We start from the raw sequence: 17,539 nt of genomic DNA, 5'->3' as shown, positions 1-17,539 counted from the left end.
CCGACGGGAAGGTAAACGGCGTTTCTGTGTGCTGCTCTGGTTCGCCAGAAGCAGCTTTGTCATGCTGGCCACATGACCCGGAAGCTGTCTGCGGACAAACGCCGGCTCCCTCAGCCTATAGAGCGAGATGAGCGCCGCAACCCCAGAGTTGGACACGACTGGACCTGATGGTCAGGGGCCCCTTTACCTTTACCTTTACCATAGCCAAGTAAGATTGTTTTCCATAAACACGGTTTTAACAATAAGTCCGTAAGTGACTGTGGAGGCCAATTCTGGATCCACACGTCCTTCCACAGTGGGGGCATTGGTTTCCGGGTGGGAGTTGATCACGGTGTGGATTTGCCAAGCGTGCTTTCCTCTTAGCACTTTTCTCCCTTGTGTCCTGAGTTTGAGTGTCTTCAAAGCCCATGACGCCTTTGGTAAAGGCTGTTCTCCAACTGCAGCGCTCTGTTGACCACCAGCATTACGCTTTCCATTTTTAAGTTCGGAATAGAGTAGTTGCTTTGGAAAATGATCATCAGGCATCCGCACAACATGACCAGTTATTGATGTTGAAGAATCATGGTGATCTTTGCTTCTTCCAGTACACTGATATTAGTTCGCCTGTCTTCCCAAGTGATGTGTAAAAATTGTCGGGGACACCACTGATGGAATCTGTCGAGGAGTTGGAGATGGCGTTTATAAGTGGTCCATGTTTCACAAGCATATAGTAAGGATGGTAGCATAATAGCTTTGTAAACAAGCATTTTGGTTTCCCTGCGAATGTCCCGGTCCTCAAACACTCTGCACTTCAATCGGGAGAAAGCCGCACTCGCAGAGCTCAGGCGATGCTGGATTTCGGCATCAATGTTGGCCCTTGTGGAAAGGTAACTGCCTAGGTAGGAGAAGTGATTGACATTTTCCAACGTTACACCATTGAGTTGGATTTGTGGTGCTGCAGAGGGGTTATTTTGTACTTCTTGGTGTAGCACTTTGGTTTTTTGGATGTTGAGTGATAGGCCAAGCTTTTTGTAAGCTTCTGCAAAGATATTTAGGATGGTTTGGAGGTCATCCTCTGAGCATGCGCACACTACGTTGTTATCAGCATACTGAAGCTCTATGACAGAAGTTACACAGGTAAAGTAATACAGGTAAAGGACCCCTGGATGGTTAAGTCCAGTCAAAGGCGACTATGGGGTTGCGGCACTCATCTTGCTTTCAGGCAGAGGGAGCTAGTGTTTGTCCACAGACAGCTTTCTGGGTCATGTGGCCAGCATGACTAAACCACTTCTGGACTGGTGCAATGGGACACCATGACAGAAACCAGAGCGCATGGAAACGCTGTTTACCTTCCCACTGCAGCGGTACCTATTTATCTGCTTGCACTGGCGGGCTTTTGAACTGCCAGGATGGCATGAGCTAGGACCGAGCAATGGGAGCGCACTCTGTTGCAGGGATTCGAACCACCAACCTTCTGACCTGCAAGCCCAAGAGGTTCAGTGGTTTAGACCACAGCGCCACCCGTGTCCCTATATAATCCCAATACAAGTGGTATGAAAATGACAGTAATGTCATAGTTAGATAATTACTCTTTGATGGTTAATATATGCCCCATGTGACCTGCTTGGTTCTTCTCCAGAAGACTTCTATCTGCTGACATTGGGGAGAATTCTTTGAAGGTAGTCCACCACTGGTTTTCAACCCCAGTCCAACTCGCTCATATTATAAGATCTGGTTCCCCCTTCTCCTGGCGGGGTTGTAAGGTACAGCCTGGAAAATGGGAAAGGAAGTGTTGTTTTCCTTTTCCCCACCTAAAACCTACTTGTTGAGACAGAAAATTTTAAACCTCATAAGATACTAAGGTGTTAGCGGTTCAAACAATTCCCTTTCGATCCCACTCCCCTATGTTGTTGTTTTTCCCCACAGTCCATGACATTCCACAGGTCTTAGAAGCTCACAGGTCAGTCATTTGGGACATTTAAAAATATTTTTCTTTTTACATTTAAAAACTAATATACTTCTGCATACCGGGGGAATTCTCCTGAGTATGAAGAAACCACTATCTTATTTCTGTTTCATTTTCAAACTATTAGGTCCTGGGCCACCCAGGTTTGGCATCACAGGAAATTAGATTCTAATAACCATAAAAATACTACTGATACATGTCAAGTGGTCACACACATCCTGTACACAATACATTGACCCATTAGATGCTTTGTAACAGAAGCATTCGGTATATAGAATCCATGAACTGGTCAGAAGCAGAGGTTTTCCGGAGGGATAAGTAAATATGGTGTGAAACATGGAATGAGAGTTTGTCACTAAATGACACCTCTTGGTTCCAGAACCTTTCCTAGCTCGAATTCCAGTTACAAATTTGTTTTTTTTTTCATTGTTTAGCCATTACAAAAACCTTAGAAAAACATTTATTAAAATAAAACCAAACAATGAATTGCATTAAGATAAACTGCTTGTGTAAAAATGCTGCATATATTTGCATAAAGTCAGAATGAAAGCCCCATCACACCACCCAGCCAGGGAGGGAGGGATCCTTTCCAGATCCCCTCTCTCTAGTTTGCCCTCCCATCACGGGGGCGGCAGCAGGGTGTTTTGCCTTGGGTGCTGAGACGACTTGAGTCGCCCCTGTCTGTTAACTTCTGTGAGTCTGCCAGCATTGGATACAACCCATAGAAACCTGTGGCCCTGCAGAGGTTGTTGGAGTCCAGTACGGACAATGGTCAGGGAAGAAAGAAGTTGTAGTCTAGCAACATCCAGAGGACCACAGGTGGTGGTTGTGGTGGTGGTTGTTAATTGAATTTATATACCACGCGGGGGTCTCAGGGCGGTTCACAGAATAAAATCAAGATATAAAACCACAAAATACCTAATAAAAATAAAAACAGCAACCAAATACCCCACCCCCAAAAAACACATTTTAAAAGAGCATAGGATGTACATCGGATCAACCAAAGGCCTGGTTATAAAGGAACGTTTTTTGCCTGGAGCCTAAAAGTGTATAATGAAGGTGCCAGGTGAACTTCCCTGGGGAGAACATTCCACAGATGGGGAGCCACTGCAGAAAAGGCCCGTTCTCATGTTGCCACCCTCCAGACCTCTGGAGGAGGAGGCACATGAAGGAGGGCCTCAGAAGGTGATCTCAGGGTCCGAGTAGGTTCATATGGAAAGAGGCAGTCCTTGAGGTATTACGGTCCTGAGCCGTTTAAGGCTTTATAGGTCGAAACAGGTTCCCCACTTCTGCTTTAAAGGAAGTAAGTCACTAAATACCAGCATTTCTGGATCTGAAGGTGACTTGCAGAAAGGCACTCCTGCTCGCAGAAGGCAACCTTCTTGAATTCTAGCAATCCCCTTCTCTTGCTGCAGCCAACTCTCCCTACCCCATTCCCTATCATGCAGTCACTGGGAGAGATCATCAGGGAGAGATCATCAGGGGGTTTGGGCTGGGTGTCCATCAGTATGCGGATGATACCCAGGTCTACCTCTCTTTCAAATCAGAACCAGTGAAGGCGGTGAAGGTCCTGTGTGAGTGCCTGGAGGCGGTTGGAGGTTGGATGGCGGCTAACAGATTGAGATTGAATCCTGACAAGACAGAAGTACTGTTTGTGGGGGACAGGAGGCGGGCAGGTGTGGAGGACTCCCTGGTCCTAAACGGGGTAACTGTGCCCCTGAAAGACCAGGTGCGCAGCCTGGGAGTCATTTTGGACTCACAGCTGTCCATGGAGGCGCAGGTCAATTTTGTGTCCAGGGCAGCTGTTTACCAGCTCCATCTGGTACGCAGGCTGAGACCCTACCTGCCCGCAGACTGTCTTGCCAGAGTGGTGCATGCTCTGGTTATCTCCCACTTGGACTACTGCAATGCACTTTACATGGGGCTACCTTTGAAGGTGACCCGGAAACTGCAATTAATCCAGAATGCGGCGACTAGACTGGTGACTGGGAATGGCCGCCGAGACCACGTAACTCTGGTCTTGAAAGACCTACATTGGCTCCCAGTACATTTCCTAGCACAATTCAAAGTGTTGGTGCTGACCTTTAAAGCCCTAAATGGCCTCGGTCCAGTATACCTGAAGGAGCGTCTCCACCCCCATCGTTCTGCCCGGACACTGAGATCCAGCGCTGAGGGCCTTCTGACGGTTCCCTCACTGCAAGAAGCAAAGCTACAGGGAACCAGGCAGAGGGCCTTCTTGGTAGTGGCGCCCGCCCTGTGGAACACCCTCCCATCAGAGGTCAGAGAGATAAACAACTACCTGACATTTAGAAAATTCCTAAAGGCAGCCCTGTTTAGGGAAGTTTTTAATTTGTGATATTTGATGTATTTTAATGTTTGTTGGAAGCTGCCCAGAGTGGCAGGGGAAGCCCAGCCAGATGGGCGGGGTATAAATAATAAATTATTATTATTATTATTATTATTATTATTATTATTATTATTATTATTATTATCCCACACCTCAGGAGTGGCTTTGGGGCCTGCATTAAAGAGGAGCCAGGAAATCTCTGTGGTGTGGGTGGTGTTGTGTAAGCAGAGTTCCACTTGGATGTCCTTGGATCCAACCCATTACAGTGGTACCTCGCAAGACGAATGCCCTGCAAGACGAATTTTTCGCAAGACGAATTCGTTTTGCAAAAAATTCGTCTTGCAAATCGCGGTTTCCCGTAGGAATGCATTGAAATTTAATTGATGCGTTCCTATGGGCAAAAAAAAGAGAGGACATTCTGGTATGCCCCTATTCAGATGCTTTGGACTAAAGATGTTTTGGTGTCCTCCAGATGTTTTGAACTACATGGCTGGTGGTGGCTGCTCTCTATGGCTTGGTAGCATTGAGCAGCTCTGTTCAGCCCCTGTTCAAAACTCCAGTGGTGTTGATTCCCTATCCAATTTCTACCACTTGCCTCTAGCCTTCCTCCCTAGAGCTTCAGGATCACTTTGATGCTCTCAGCTTCTGGACATTTGCCAGCCTAGTTTACAACGTAGGTGTGTATGGTATTGAGATTGTATTTGTTGCTTTTATCAATTATCTTCCCATGGAAACTGATGGAGGCAACTGTACCTTATTGATCCTTTTCCATCTTCCAGCTGCATTTGCTGTCATTGATCAGGAGTTGTTGATGGCATGAGACATAGTTCATATTTATGGGATCACTCTGAAGTGGTTCTACCTGTTTCATGCTTGAAGATTTTAAAAGGTTATGATAGGTATTTCCTTATTGGTGCCTCTGGGTTTTCCTTATGGTAGCTGCAGCATTTATCTACTCCATATTACTGTATATGAATGGAATGAGTGGAATACTATAATTCTGATTTAAATAGAGGGCAAATCCAAAACTCCATGGATTATTAAAAAAAAGGAGAAGCTTTGAGAAGAAAGTGAGTTTCCAAGGCATGCTCTGGTTCATGGGGTCACAGAGAGTCGAACATGACTAAGACAACTAAACAACAACAAAATCCAATATCCTAAGAATACATATCCTAGGTACTTATGACATCACCTGGATTATACTAAAAAGGACATGTAAAACATCTTCTGGAAAGACCTAAATAGTAGGTACTTTGGGGAGCTATTGTAGTATTATGACTGTGCTACTGGAATGATTTTTGTTTGTTTGTTTGTTTCATTTATCTCTGGCATGGATGCTCTTGAAGCCAACCTAGACAGAGGAGCAACAGTGTACAGGAGTATAGCTGGCAATTTTTCATTTTTGGTGAACCTGCAAGCAACCAGTGAAGAGATTCACAATGACATTGAGATGTTGATGTAGCCATAGGATCGTAGAGACCAACTAAGTTTGTCATTGGTATGAGCTTTTGTATGCATGCACACTTCTTCAGCTACCTACCTGTAACTATCCATAGGATGTTGACCTTAGTCTAGTTGATGAATTCTTGCACTTCCACCTATACGTCAAACAAGCTCACCCTGAAAAAGCAAATTTCAGCCACCAAGATATGGATCAAATAATATTCCAGTAGAAAATTTGGACAGATGTTCCAAATGTGAAAACAATTATCAGATTGTTCCTGTGTTTAATGGTTACAAACTGTCATGGCAAAAGATAATTTTCTAGACTAAAAAGGATAAAGAATGTTCTCTGGTCAACAATGTGCTCAGATCATAGCTGCCAAGTTATCCCTTTTTTTAAGGGATTTTCCCTTATGCTGAATAGGCTTCCTCACGAGAAAAGGGAAAACTTGGCAGCTATGGCTCAGATTTGTCATGTGATCTAAGCATTTCATGCATAGAAAATGATAAAACTGTGAGTTGCTGATTTTAATTATACAATTGATAAGTTTGCATCCAAAAGAGGTCAAAAGAAATTGCTCTGACTTTCTATATACTGTAGTGTAATGTTATAACATAGCTATGATTCCCCTATGAATGTTCTGTGTGGTTATCTTCATTAATTCCATACTTTTGCAACCTTATTTAAGGCTATAAATTTATAAACAATCTTTTTATCAATGCTAAAATTTTTGCAATGCTCTACTTTCATTGAGTATGCAAAGAGAGAACGATGTTCCGTTTCTCGTGATCATATGATTAAGTTTCGACCTCCCAGGGTCTCCTAGCCCAGGGCTTCCAATTGCTTTAAACCAGGCCTGGCTGGGAGCTCTAGGTAGCAAAATGTAGTATTATGTTTCTTTATTTTCTGGATCTCCTGGCTATCAGTGAGTAGAACTAGGGTTGGCATATTTCAAACAGTGAAAAACTGGACAGAAAAGTTTTTTTTTAGTTTTGCCCAAAGTTGTTGAAGTGTTGTCGTTCTTTTTTGTTTTTTGCAAAATCACAAAAAATGCAATTTCTGAGCTATTTTTAATGGAAATTTAGCAAAAATGCCACTGCTGACATGGGCTGCCATACGTCCAGACATCTGCTGCTGACTGCAGTATTCTAGATATGTCCGAGAAATTCTGGACGTATGGCAACCCTAACAGAGCACCTTTTTACTAGCTATGGCTGATGCAACAGCTGCAGCCATTCCTGAACAGAGGTAGCTTAGCCACAGTGGTTCAGGCACTGGTAACACTCAATCACATTACAGTATTGCAAAGCACTCTGCGTAGTGCTACCCTGAAAGCTGGTCTGGAAGCTGCAGCTGGTGCAAAAGGCAGCAGCCCAGCTATTTACCAAAGCTGGTTACTGATAGCGTGGTGGCATCATTGCTGAAAAACCAGCACACACTTAATACGTTAGTGTTAGTTTATACATTCCTAAGCAAGTTGGGACCAGCCTACCCGAAGGGCCTCCTTTCTCCATATATTTCGACCCATTACTTGAGATCTGCTGGCTTTCCTTTAGAACGTCTGTCTGGTGGCCACAGGGATGAGGGCACTCAGTGCAATAACACCTATATTGTGGAATCTGTTGCCCTTGTATACTAGGCAGGCATCCTTTGCGTCTAGTTTTAGAAACCAGCTTAAAACATGTGGTTTTTTATTCTATCATTCCCATCAATTTACTATGGTCAACAGACCAGAAATAAGACCAAAAATAAAACCATACAATGCAACATAATTTTAAGTACAGTACTGTATAAGGAAAAATACAAAATGAGGTATAATACAAATGCAATCAGCTCAGATATATGTATAAACAAGATGACCAATGAACTAAGGAGCACCCCAAAATATTTAATGTGTTTGCCTTCTCGATTGCTTTTGGGGCAGATATGGCAGGGTTTGTCCTCATAATGACCAGGGTGTGGAATCCATGGAACATGCTCTTTTATTTTATAATTTTTAGACTGGATTTTTTAGATTTTTAGCGTGTCAGAAAATGATACTCCTTTACGGGTCAAACTACCAGGAAGGTTACCGTAGCTCAATGTTACAATAAAATACTTGCTGGGAGATAAAATGCCATTGATAGTGGCCACATTTTTTATCAGTGGCTTTGAGAACAAGGAGGTAATCAGCCATCAGAAGGCAAACACATTAAATCTGTCCAGAGTAAAAGCCATTTGATATTTAACTACCTACGATATAATTCAAATTATTCCTAAAACAAGCAACTAGCTGAAAAGTATCATCATAAGAAATACCTGAGGAACAAGATGAGCAGGTTGCATATAAGCAAGTCAAAGGGTCCTGAAAATAAACAGATCATACATGGTTTTTGCTTCACCAAAGCTAATGCAGAGGCAAATCCCAAATGGATAAGGAATGAGGGTTATAGTCCAATGCAACAAATAAAACTTATTTATTTACATATGCATTTATGTATTTATTTATTTACAAGCCACAGATTTTAAAAAATACTTAAAACAAAAAAACAATACAATCCTTAAAGTACACAACAAATCGCTTGAAAAACCCTACTAAGAGAAGCATCCACATTCAGGGCTTTCCTTCTCCAGGCAGGTCTCTCTTCTTCATCTCCTTCTCTTTCATCACGTGATGAAAAGATTATTGTGTGGCAATACCCAAGGCCTCCCCGGAAGAAACAACGACACAGGACACATAGCATAAGGTTAATGGGTCGAATAGGCCACAACTTTATTGATTACGGGAGTAGAGAGGTATTGGCATAGGCATTGGATCTAACCGACTATATCTGACTCCAGCCTGCTCTGCTGGCAGTCTGTGAAGGGTTAACCACCGCTGGATGGGTCCTGCGATGCACATCAACCAGGTACCCATCCTGGGGCCACCTCTCGGGGCGTGCCCTCTGGCCCTCACCTACCACGGTGTAGGACTTGGCAACGCCCAGGACTCTTCCGCATTTTGGGGAGGTGATGGCAGCAACCTCCCCCCCACACCTGCACCTTCTTGAGATAATCCAATGCCTACCGCCAAAACCAAGTTGTGACGATTTGCTACGAGGTAGGCGAAAACCACCAGGCCTGAGCCAATTTGCCAAGTGGGAAAATTCCTACCAAGCCCCTCAACGGCGGCAATCCATAGCAATGTCAAGAAGAAAACCTGCCTGAATGGGGGGAGGAGGGTGGGAGAAAAAGCTTGAGGTGAGTCGAAGAACAGAGGCCGATTCCCTACCGTGGGCTCACCTATATCGATTAGCCACGCCCTCCTGGAGTGCCCCGATTAGGCACACCACAGGCGTGCCGCGGCAGGGACCCAGCCAATGGAAGGGGGGAATGCTAACCATTCCCCCCCCCCCACGTGAAGGCCTCGTGAGCCCACAACATCTCCTCCCCCCGATGCGGGAAGAGATCTTGTTAACTAGCCAGTTAACACAATGAAGAAATGGAACTCTTTTATACAGAATACAGTAAGTTAAAAATTGGAATTGCTAACTGCACTACACCCTTTTTTCTTTATCTTTTCTCCACTGTTTTAAATACCCCCCTCACTATTTATGGCTTGTATTTAAATTTAACAAACAAATAAATAAGAAACGGGAGGAAGCTCTATGTACAAGGACCCCCACACACCTGAAAAGGCCCTTTCTTGGGTCCCCACACTTTGTGCCATATACATTTGTTGCAACCACTGCAATAGCTATCAGTAGTTAGGCACCAAAACAATCCTACAACATTTTTTTTTATTTACACATGCTTACCCTGTGACTCAGTTTTTTTTTTTTTTAACTTTTGATTTTATATTAACTTTATGTATACCACCCTGATTTGGGGTTGCTGTTTTCTTAGTGGTATTGAAATGTAGGGATAAATTAGTAAATAAAGTGAACCTTCAGGTTGTAATGCTCTTGAAATGCTATGAAAACTAGAATTCTGTTCTAGCTGCAATATAGGCAACTAAATATGGTTTTTTACACTTTCAGTTGTAAATATATTTTCAGGTATTTCTATAGATGTATTATGCAATCACTGCATATGCATAGGTATACATTTGCATCTATTGTTGCATGTATATGTATGCAAAGTCACCTATCCTTAAAGGTAAAGGTAAAGGGACCCCTGACCATTAGGTCCAGTTGTGACTGACTCTGGGGTTGCGGCGCTCATCTCACGTTATTGGCCGAGGGAGCCGGCGTACAGTTTCCAGGTCATGTGGCCAGCATGACAAAGCCGCTTCTGGAGAACCAGAGCAACACACGTAAATGCCGTTTACCTTCCCGCTGTAGTGGTACCTATTTATCCACTTGCACTTTGACGTGCTTTTGAACTGCTAGGTTGGCAGGAGCTGGGACCGAGCAACAGGAGCTCACCCCGTCACGGGGATTTGAACCACTGACCTTCTGATTGGCAAGCCCTTGGCTTTGTGGTTTAATCCACAGCGCCACCCGTGTCCATAGCTGCCAAGTTTTCCCTTTTCTCGCGAGGAAGCCTATTCAGCATAAGGGAATTTCCCTTAAAAAAGGGGAGAACTTGGCAGCTATGCCCGTGTACCACCTATCCTTACACTTATGTAATTGCTTGTCCTTATAACTATAGTCGTGTTTACATCCAGATGAAAATACCCATATTAGGCTGAATAAGAATGCTTTAACAACTCTTTGTATCATGATTTAATTGCCTAATATTGGGCAGAAACATGTTAATAGGTAAAGTTAAAGGGACCCCTGACCATTAGGTCCAGTCGTGACCGACTCTGGGGTTGCGGCGCTCATCTCGCTCTATTGGCCGAGGGAGCCGGCGTATAGCTTCCAGGTCATGTGGCCAGCATGACTAAGCCGCTTCTGGCGAACCAGAGCAGCACCCGGAAACGCCGTTTAGCTTCCCGCTGTAGCGGTACCTATTTATCTACTTGCACTTTGATGTGCTTTCAAACTGCTAGACAAAAATAGTCTCAAACCATTTCCCCCCCATGGACCACTTGAAAATTGCTTAGGGTCTTGGTGGACCACTTAATTTTTTTTATGCCTGTTGTAGCAATTGTAATGTAATGTGCTAGATACTATTATTTTTATTGTATTTTTATTGCTTCTTTAGGGCTGCCATATTTCAAACAGTGAAAATCCAGACAGAAAAGTTGAGCTTTGTCTCTGACTTCAGAATGACATATGGCAACCCTAGCTTGACTTCTTCTTTTGTATTTTATTGTGGTACAATTTGAATTCTGTAGAATACTATAGAATTCAAATTGTAAGTGTTCTTCACAGATATGCAATGGTTTGTAGACCACTGGTGCTCCACAGGCCATAATATGAGAACCCCTGTACTAGGGTTGCCATATTCCCAAAAGTTAAAATCCGGTTTCCCCGAACATTCCACCGATTCAGCAAAAATCTACCCAGGCTCCATTTTTCTGAGTGATTCCCAGATGTGTCCAGGAAAACCAGGTGTATGGCAGCCCTACCCTGGACCAGATCACAATTTAAATTTGAAATGGGGTACATCTAATACTTTCCATAATAATTAAGTTCAGTTCAATTTATTGTGTCTAGTGAACAGCCATTGCACACATGAAAATAATAACAACAAGAATATAGCTACGAATAGTAGTTGACATTTCTATCCCCTGTCCTTTACAGGATAAATATTTTCCCATTTCCCCTTTAAGTTTTATTACACAAATTTGTAAAGCCTTTGCAATAAATTTGGATGTTCAATAGGATATATACCTCTCCACATCAGACAGCAAAAAACAGGTCTTTGCAAGAGACGCTATTCCCTTCTGCGATCTTTACAATGGATGGATGTAATTGTTTCTAAGATCATTATAAAAAGGGCATTCGAGGAGTACATGAGTTATGTCTTCTATAGACAGAGAGTTCCTTCTTAGGAACTCCCTTATGTTGGCCTGTCCGATCTGCTAACGCAAGGGCATTTAGTCTTGCCTGAGTAAAAGCTACTACCCTCATTTTAGCATTTGGCAAATCTACCAGGTATCTTGGCAGGGATGGATACAATGGAATAAAAAAAGCATAATTTGTTTGATTGGCAGATCTTGATCGCAGCAGTTTCTGACTGCATCTTGGTGTCTTTAAGCCTTTGGAGTATTAATTCTTTAGCTCTGTCAAAACTCTGTGTCACAAGAAAGGAGGCAGAGAGTCCCAACCTCATGGCAGCAGATTGCATTTCACGTTTCCATGAGTTTGGGGTCATGTCTTGCAAAACTGTCATGAGGGATTCTGATACATGATTAAAAATAGTTTTTAACAACAAAAAAAGCAGAGCTATACATTGGCTTTAATGGGCATTACACCCAGTTATGCATGGAATAGTGCTATTTTTGTAGAGGTGGAAGTGGCAGGAGTCTGTGCAAAAAAAATATTTTGCGCTCTCTCCAGTGAGTCTAAATTGGTCATGGCCCACAGTGGTGCTCCATAATACAACTTTGGCAACACCCTGGTCTTGTAAAGTTCTAAAATGGGCTGCACCAAGTTGCCCCCTATTGTATGGTGGAATCGTAATAGTCCATTTAAAGTTCTACCAGCTAACAAGGTGCTTGATTGAACCTGTGCAGACCATTTGGCTATCCACTGAAAGACCAAACAGAGATACTTGAATGAGAATACGTGCTCCAGTGTATTTCCATTGAGTGACCAATTGTAAGATTTGCCACATATCATAACTTTTGGGTTTTTTTGTAATTTATAGTGAGATGTTCATTCTTGCAGTACAAGCTGAAAAATTATCATTAATAACAATAATGTCCTGCAGTTAGTGACAACTATCACTAAAAATAAGCCTTCCACATTCAAATATAGCTTTATTACATTTATATCCTGCTTTTTCTCCAGGAAGCTCAAGGCTATGTACCTGGTGTCATACCCCACTCCAGTTTATCTTCACAGCAATCTTGTGAGGTAAGTCAGGCTAAGAGAGAGTCTCTCAGGGAACTTCAAGTAGAATGGAAATCTGGACCAGGGTTTTCCAAGTCTTAGGGCTCATTCACATGGGAGTTCATTTCCGAACACAATTCAAAGTGTTGGTGCTGACCTTTAAAGCCCTAGATGGCCTCAGTCCAGTATACCTGAAGGAGCGTCTCCACCCCCATCATTCTGCCCAGACACTGAGGTCCAGCGTCGAGGGCCTTCTGGCGGTTCCCTCACTGCGAGAAGCAAAGCTACAGGGAACCAGGCAGAGGGCCTTCTCAGTAGTGGCACCCGCCCTGTGAAACCCCTCCCATCAGAGGTCAGAGAGATAAACAACTACCTGACATTTAGAAAATACCTAAAGGCAGCCTTGTTTAGGGAAGTTTTTAATCTGTGATATTTGATGTATTTTAATGTTTGTTGGAAGCCGCCCAGAGTGGCAGGGGAAGCCCAGCCAGATGGGCGGGGTATAAATAAATATATTATTATTATTATTATTATTATTATTATTATTATTATTATTGTTCAATGTGCATTTGAGGCAACTTATGTCTCTTTTTCATTTATTCATTTAGTTAGAGGTTTCCACAATGCGCTCCCCCTGCTAAATTCAGGTTTTCCTAATTGATGGATAACCCAATAAGGGGAAATATACCTATATATAACAATGCATGTCACTCGATTGTGGACATACTGAAGCACATAGAGAGGGTGGGTATTTTACATGTATGGTGACTTTTTGCTGGGTGCCGTCTATTGCTGCACTTCTGCCTTTTTCCACCTGTGGTTGTTGAAGACTTGTTCATGGTAGTTTTGTTTTTTAAAACAGCTATTTTGCACAGAACAGCTCCTACACAAATCAGCTGCATTAATAATAATAATAATAATAATAATAATAATAATAATAATACCTTACCCTATCAGGTACAGGAGACAGGAAAGCAAAAAGGAAAGGAAAGAAACAGCAGTCTGTCATGTGAGTGACTCCTATGTAAATCTAGAATATTTGAAAGCTTGTATTATTATTTTTAAAAAAACAAACAAACAAACAAACATTTGCATCCACAGGTAAACAAATACCCACCAACACCTCAGGTTTCCTGACTTGAAGCAAAACACATATAGACACACAGACACACTATTTTAGCTACACTTTTGTGCAAAATTCTTATACTGGGAACTTTATATTTCAATTTTTAAAAATAAAACAAAATATGCTGTCCACAATTTGTGTGCATGCCCACAACTAGACCTAAGGTTTCCCAAACCTGCGGTGGGCAGGGAAGCACTAAGCGAAGGAAGGTGACAACTGCACACAGTGCAAATCCATTCCATCAACTATGGCCCCCTAGTCTCAACTAGAGCCAGGGCCTTTCCAGTACTGGCCCCGACTTGGTGGAACGCTCTGTTACAAGAGACCAGGACCCTGCAGGATTTAACATCTTTCTGCAGGGCCTGCAAGATGGAGCTGTTCTGCCTGGCCTTTGGTTTGGACTCAGTCTGACCCTTATGCTTCCCTCCCCTTATGGTTTTGTTTTATGGGCTACTACTAAAATGAGGCTGCATTTTAAATTGTATTTTAACCCGTATTTTAATTAACTGTTTTTTCTTTTTCTTTTACGTTTTTTTTGTAATTTGATTGGTGTTAGCTGCCCTGATCCCGGTTCTGGCCGGGGAGAGTGTGGTATAAATAAATAAATAAATAAATAAATAAATAAATAAATAAATAAATGGTGTGGAATGTGGATGGGAAACACTGAGACCGAAATCACCTTCCTTCATTTAGTGCTTCCCTGCCCACCGCAGGTTTGGGAAACCTGAGGTCTAATTGTGGACATGCACACAAAATGTGGACAGCACCTATTGTTTTATTTTTTTAAAAGGCACACAAATGCACGCATGGAAAAGGCAACCAACTGATGCCTCAATTATATTCTTGAATATTGTGCAGGATTTGATATGTTGCCTAGCATGTATTGCTCGTTATGTATTAACTACCGTTATCTGTTACTATGTATTGCTTACGATTTTGAATTGTAGTTATATAACTGTTCTTAATTTTTTCGTACCGTCTGGATATTGCACTATGTATTTACATTATATTGTTTATTCTGTTCTGTGTTGTAAACAGCTGCGTTGTTTTTTGAGGAAGGTGGTATACAAATTTTTCAAAAGTAATAATATTCTGAAGGTGACACTCCAAACCTTCCCCACAGCTGGCATGAGATAGCAACAGGAGAACTCTCATTATGCCTTGATGGTGAGTTTCCCAAGGGCATGTAGATGTCCACTCTTGGGAGTCCACAGTGATGAGCTACATCTACCTGGAAGGATCAGGATCGTGCCTAATCTTGGAATTAAGGGGGGGGGGGCTTAGAACTCTCCCCTCCCCTCCGCCCCCGCTGCAGAAAAATACCATAACCGTAATATAATCAAACATGTGGCTACAACAGCGAAGTGAATTAAAGCTGAAGTGCAAAATGACACGTGGTTTAAAAAAGCAAAAAACTTATGTTCCGGAAACTTGGGACTGAATCGAAGGGGGGCCTCCTGAAGAAGAGAGCTGTTTACAGATTCTTTCTGAAATTTATCGCACGGGGAAAGTTCTTCAGTTTTTTAAGCGAAGTCGTGGAGCGCCATACACCGGAAAGACAAGAACCGGAACCGCCACTTCCTCTGTTCGACTCTCCAACTTTATTAACTTTTTTATTTTTGAAATCAGGCTCGCACTTTCGGTTGTAAATGTATGCAGCCTTTTAGAAGAAGACTGGGTCTGTTCCCCCGCCCGAGTTTATTCCTCCCAGCTCCCCACCCCATTTAATACCTTCCTCTGTTGCAGAATCACATGAAAAAACTGGGCTGGGGTTAAGAGCTTTCTAGTTTGAACTCGGCCCTCCAAGTTCCTTTATCCGAGTTCCTTCCAGGCTTGGGCAGCCACGGGAAGCCAAAAACATTTTTTGGGGGGTGGCCGGGAGACACCTACTGATTCCTTCACCTCATATTAGCAGTAGATGTTGCTGTCCCCTTTCCAACCCACACATTTTGGGAGAAGGGTTGACGAGAGCCTCCTAATGTGCCGATAGTATTTACTTAAAGTTTCTGTAATATTGTGTTGTTTTTTAAAGACCCTTTCGCTCTTCCTCTCCTCCCCTTTCAGCGAGCTTTCTTTCACCCCCCTCCCCTTCCAAATATCCCTCACTGAATCGTTTGTAATTTTTTAAAATCTCCCTCTTCAATCGGCTCCGCTTTGCACGCCTCCCTATTTATTTTCCAGCTCTGAGACTGGCTCTCTTCCTCTCCCCCTACCCGCTTTTTCTTTCTTTCTTCCCTTCAAAAAATAAAAAAAAATTGCACGGTGCCAAGCTTGGGAGTTTTCTCATATTCGCCTCCCCTTTTCTGCAGCCTCCCTCCCCAGCCCCATCAGAGGAAATATTACAATGTTGCAAGCTGACGTAAGGACATTACAAGGAAAGGGCTACATTTCGGAGTGTTTATGAAAAGCCTCGGTACTGTACTGTCACCAGGGGGCATGCAATAGAATGCATTTCGTCCAGCATTTGGAATAATGATCATTTAGCAACCACAACTACCACCAACACCACCACCAAAAAAAAAAAATCTGGAGGGGGGGGAGAGGGAGAGAGCGAGCTTCCAGTGCGCTTTGGAGTCCGCGCCAGACAGAGGAGCCATGCAGCCAAACTTTCGGGAACCCTAGGTTATTTTTCCTGACATTGCAAGCTCGCCCTTGAGGATCGCTTCTTGAAATCTCCGGGTTTTGTTTTGGCTTTTCTCTCGCCCCGATCCTCGGCGACCTCTCCCGCCGTCTCTAGGCCTGGCGGATCGGCTTCCCTTCGGCAACGGAGGAGAGGACCAGGAGAGGATCTACCTTAGCAGCGAGGAAGCTGCAGCGAGACGCCCTGCCTGCCTGCCTGCCTGCCTGCTCTGCCTCGGTTCTGCCTGCCTCCTCTCTCTCTCCCTCCTCTCTCTCGCATACGCGCACGCAGAGCTCGCTTGCCTTGGGAGTCCAGTGTTGTTTTGAAGGGAGCTAACATGGCGACGGTGCCCGTCTATTGCATCTGTAGGCTGCCCTACGACGTAACCCGCTTCATGATCGAGTGCGACGCCTGCAAGGACTGGTTTCACGGCAGGTAACACAAAGCGACCGGGCCTCCCCCCCCCCTGCTCTGGGGCACACAGATCCCCCTCCTCTCGCTCGGGGGCCTTTCGCCTCTTCGGCTCGCTAGGGCACGAGAGAGCGAGAGCGAGCGAGAGATGGTGGCGGGGCTCGCAGGAGCTGCTGCTGCTGCTCCTCCGTGCAGTTTTCCAACAGGCCTTTTTGGAGAAGAGGAGGAGGAGCCACTCTCCCCATTTCCCTCTCTTGTATTTTTTTTGTATGTGTGTGCGTTGTTTTGTTTTGTAAATTGTCGAGCCCGGGCACACACAATGGGCTTCCCCCCCCTCCCCACATCGGGGCTCCAGTGTCAAGGGGCTGCGGGTGGTGGCGGCGGCGGCGGCACTAGCGGGGGGAGAGCTATTGTCCTTTCCTCGGGGAGGGGAGGGCTTGGCTGGCTGCTAGCTGAGGAAGGGGTTTTTATTATTAAGGTTATTTTGTTCCTAGCTCGCCGCCAGCCCCGTGGGGGTCTTCATGGGCGGTTGGGCGGGTGGCCGAGGCGAAGATTTAAAGCTGGCTGCCCGCTCTCACTTTCTCCAGAGAAGGAATGGAGAGCGCGCGGGAGGGATACGAGGGCGGGGGACGGACGGACGGTGGTTGTCGAGGGGAAAGCGCTTCCTTCCACACGACGTCTGGCCAAAGGAGGAAGGGTCCCTACAGGGCGGGCGGGAGCTCCTAGGTCTGCGAACCGGCC

General features: G+C 44.1%; 1 protein-coding gene and 1 long non-coding RNA gene across 2 annotated transcripts in view; one reads left to right on the top strand and one right to left on the bottom strand.

Moving 5' to 3' along the window:
* Window positions 1–5,832: 5,832 nt before the first annotated feature.
* On the bottom strand, window positions 5,833–16,825 carry LOC148686926 (uncharacterized). The gene is made up of 4 exons (XR_015948458.1): window positions 16,690–16,825; window positions 13,591–13,661; window positions 8,035–8,080; window positions 5,833–5,912 (listed from the first exon to the last, which is right to left on the bottom strand). It is a non-coding gene; the product is annotated as an uncharacterized LOC148686926 (long non-coding RNA).
* Window positions 16,073–17,539, top strand: part of PHF2 (PHD finger protein 2) — a 113,127-nt gene continuing 111,660 nt past the window's right edge. Inside the window, exon 1 of the mRNA XM_035106300.3 lies at window positions 16,073–16,822. Coding sequence (XP_034962191.3) covers window positions 16,725–16,822 — 98 coding nt within the window. The 5' untranslated portion in view covers window positions 16,073–16,724. The remainder of the gene's footprint in view (window positions 16,823–17,539) is intronic.

The sequence above is a fragment of the Zootoca vivipara genome, chromosome 2 (assembly GCF_965207765.1).
Source record: "Zootoca vivipara chromosome 2, rZooViv2.hap1.1, whole genome shotgun sequence".
Lineage (NCBI taxonomy): Eukaryota > Metazoa > Chordata > Lepidosauria > Squamata > Lacertidae > Zootoca > Zootoca vivipara.
The sequence above is the reverse complement of the archived record's forward strand: the minus strand, read 5'-3'. Positions and strand labels throughout refer to the sequence as shown.